The 2,500-nt window shown below is 35.3% G+C and overlaps 1 protein-coding gene across 1 annotated transcript in view; it reads right to left on the bottom strand.

Annotated features, from left to right (window-relative positions):
* The window catches only part of LOC145245881 (unconventional myosin-Va-like), a 223,417-nt gene that overhangs the window by 31,959 nt on the left and 188,958 nt on the right, over window positions 1-2,500 (bottom strand). The window contains exon 29 of the mRNA XM_080107602.1: window positions 957-1,107. Within this exon, the coding sequence (XP_079963728.1) occupies window positions 957-1,107 (151 nt within the window). The remainder of the gene's footprint in view (window positions 1-956; window positions 1,108-2,500) is intronic.

The following is a 2,500-nucleotide window of genomic DNA, read 5'->3' as shown; positions in this document are numbered from 1 at the left end:
GTTTAGTTTGGCGTGCGTCTCTCGCTGTTAACTGGTGAGAGGGAAAGTCTACTGTTGAAGAGAGAGAGAGAGAGAAAGAGAAAGAGAGAGAGAGAGAAAGAGTGAGAAAGTCAATCCTGGCCATGGAGATAGAAAGTGTGTAAGGTGTACATACTGTCTGTTGGCTCTTGCCCCACACATAGTAGCAGGTGACGTGAGGTGCGCGTGTGTGCACCCCACAGGGAACGGTTGGTCCGTCGACCGCCCAGGTCAGGAGCTGAATCGAAAAGGGAGGAAACAGCTCATGTCTCTTGCTTTTGTAGTTGTTTCCGGTGGTCTTTTGCGCATGTGTGGATTTCCTTTAAAGGGAAGTGACGTTGCCCATGTGTGAGTATGTGTGCGCGTATGTGTGCGCGTATGTGTGCGTACATGTGTGTACATTAGCATGTGAGTGTATGCATGCGAACGTGAATATATGTATGTGTGTGTACGTGCGCACGTATGTTTGTGTGCGCATACGTGTATGACAAGAAAAAGTGGCTTGAAATGTGAACGCGTGTTTTGTGTGAGACTAGAAAGGGCTCGCACAGTAGTCACCCTCAGCACAATGCCAAAATGTAAAACAGCGCCAAAATTTTCCTTTTCAGCATCCTGACAAAATGAAAGTTTTAAGAAATTTGTTTCGTTGTCCTACTGATCATGTTAGCATCCTAAATCGTCCTAAATTATCTACAACAAAATAACATTATTTTCTTAGTAAATGCTAGCTATCTGCCTTGGATGAAGACCAAATCCCAATAAGTGCCGAAAGAGGTGTGCATAGAGTGATCATCTTTTAGTGACAATTCAGGTGGTTGGCCAATTTGTAAATGCCTTGACCAATCTAATGAGATGATTTAAAACAAGGGAGACAATTCAATTGGCTTAAGGTTACATATTTTTTTACTATAAAGAAAAAAAAGGTATGAGTCGTTTACCAATGAGGTTGTCAATGTTTTCTCTCATAGTTTTGATCAGCTGTCGATAATTGTAGACACATAAGTCGTTAAACACTGGACGATATTCTGATAAATCAAAATTACGCAAACAGTGTTTATTTTGTTTTGGAGTATTTGAGGTTTGGTATTGCTGAAAATAGGAGAAGAAGAGATTTCGGTGCAAGTCTATAAATGGGCCACTAGTAATCTCTTTTTACTATACAAATCTGAAAAAAATCTTTATAATGTACGTACTTGTCATTGCATGAAAATTTCATATTCCAAAAATCACGTAAATCGATCAAGTAGTTTTTTTTTTTAAATTTAAGAAAATCAAATATTATGAGAAATTTTATCGAAGAAAAACTTCCGACCATCTTGTTTTTGAATGATACACTGCTAGCGACACCTATTGGGAATATAAGATCGGCAAGGGGGCAGACAATCGACTTTCCACACTATAGAAAAAAAAACTTGGAAAATTAAGACATTTATAAGTTCTTGAGGATGTTGAAAACGAAAATAACGTTTAAAATTCCAGCAAACGAGTAGTTTCCAAGATATGAAGAAATGTTAGTTTCACTTTTCTATAATAATTTAACGTATAATGATCGGCCACCACACGTGTAAAACTTGAATTTACGGAGCTGAAATACACATTTGCCGAATTTTTGTTGGAGGAGCGTCAACGTGTGGGTGCTCAATTTACGTAAAATTCTTCATATCTTGGAAACTACTCGTTTGCTGGAATTTTAAACGTTATTTTCGTTTTCAACATCCTCAAAAACTTATAAATGTCTTAATTTTCCAAGTTTTTTTATCTATAGTGTGGAAAGTTGATTGTCTGCCCCCTTACCGATCTTATATTCCCAACAGGTGTCGCTAGCAGTGTATCATTCAAAAACAAGATGGTGGGAAGTTTTTCTTCGATAAAATTTCTCATAATATTTGATTTTCTTAAATAAAAAAAAAACTACTTGATCGATTTACGTGATTTTTGGAATATGACATTTTCATGCAGTGACAAGTACGTACATTATAAAGATTTTTTTCAGATTTGTATAGTAAAAAAGATTACTAGTGGCCCATTTATAGACTTGCACCGAGATTTCATTAATTCAAGTAAATCCCATCACAAATTTTCCAAGGTTTCTTATGATTTTATACATATTATATGCAAAAATAATCCCTACCCCATTTATATTCCATTAAAAGTAATAAATTTCGCCTTGGGCCAACGGACTAAAATGATTTTTTTTTTAAATTAGCAACAAAAAATGATTATAAAAAAAGAGAGAAAAAGACAGGTTTTACAATTTATGTACGACAAATTAATTTGTAAAGAAAAAAGAGATAGAAAGCGAGAGAGAAAAAAAGAAAAAGGGCATTAAAATCAGGGGAAAAGAGAAGAACGAAAGGAAAAGGGAAGAACGTGATTAAAGAAAAAAGAAAGAGAAAGGAAGAGAGGAAGGAACAAAAAAAAGGAAAAAAAAATTGAAAGAGGGAAAAAGGAAAAAACAGAAATAAATTTTCTTTTTTTTCTC

This window comes from Euprymna scolopes, chromosome 23, assembly GCF_053919585.1.
Source record: "Euprymna scolopes isolate OS-2025 chromosome 23, ASM5391958v1, whole genome shotgun sequence".
Taxonomy (NCBI): Eukaryota; Metazoa; Mollusca; class Cephalopoda; order Sepiida; family Sepiolidae; genus Euprymna; species Euprymna scolopes.
Note: the sequence above shows the minus strand (reverse complement) of the source record. Positions and strands in the feature narration are given on the sequence as shown.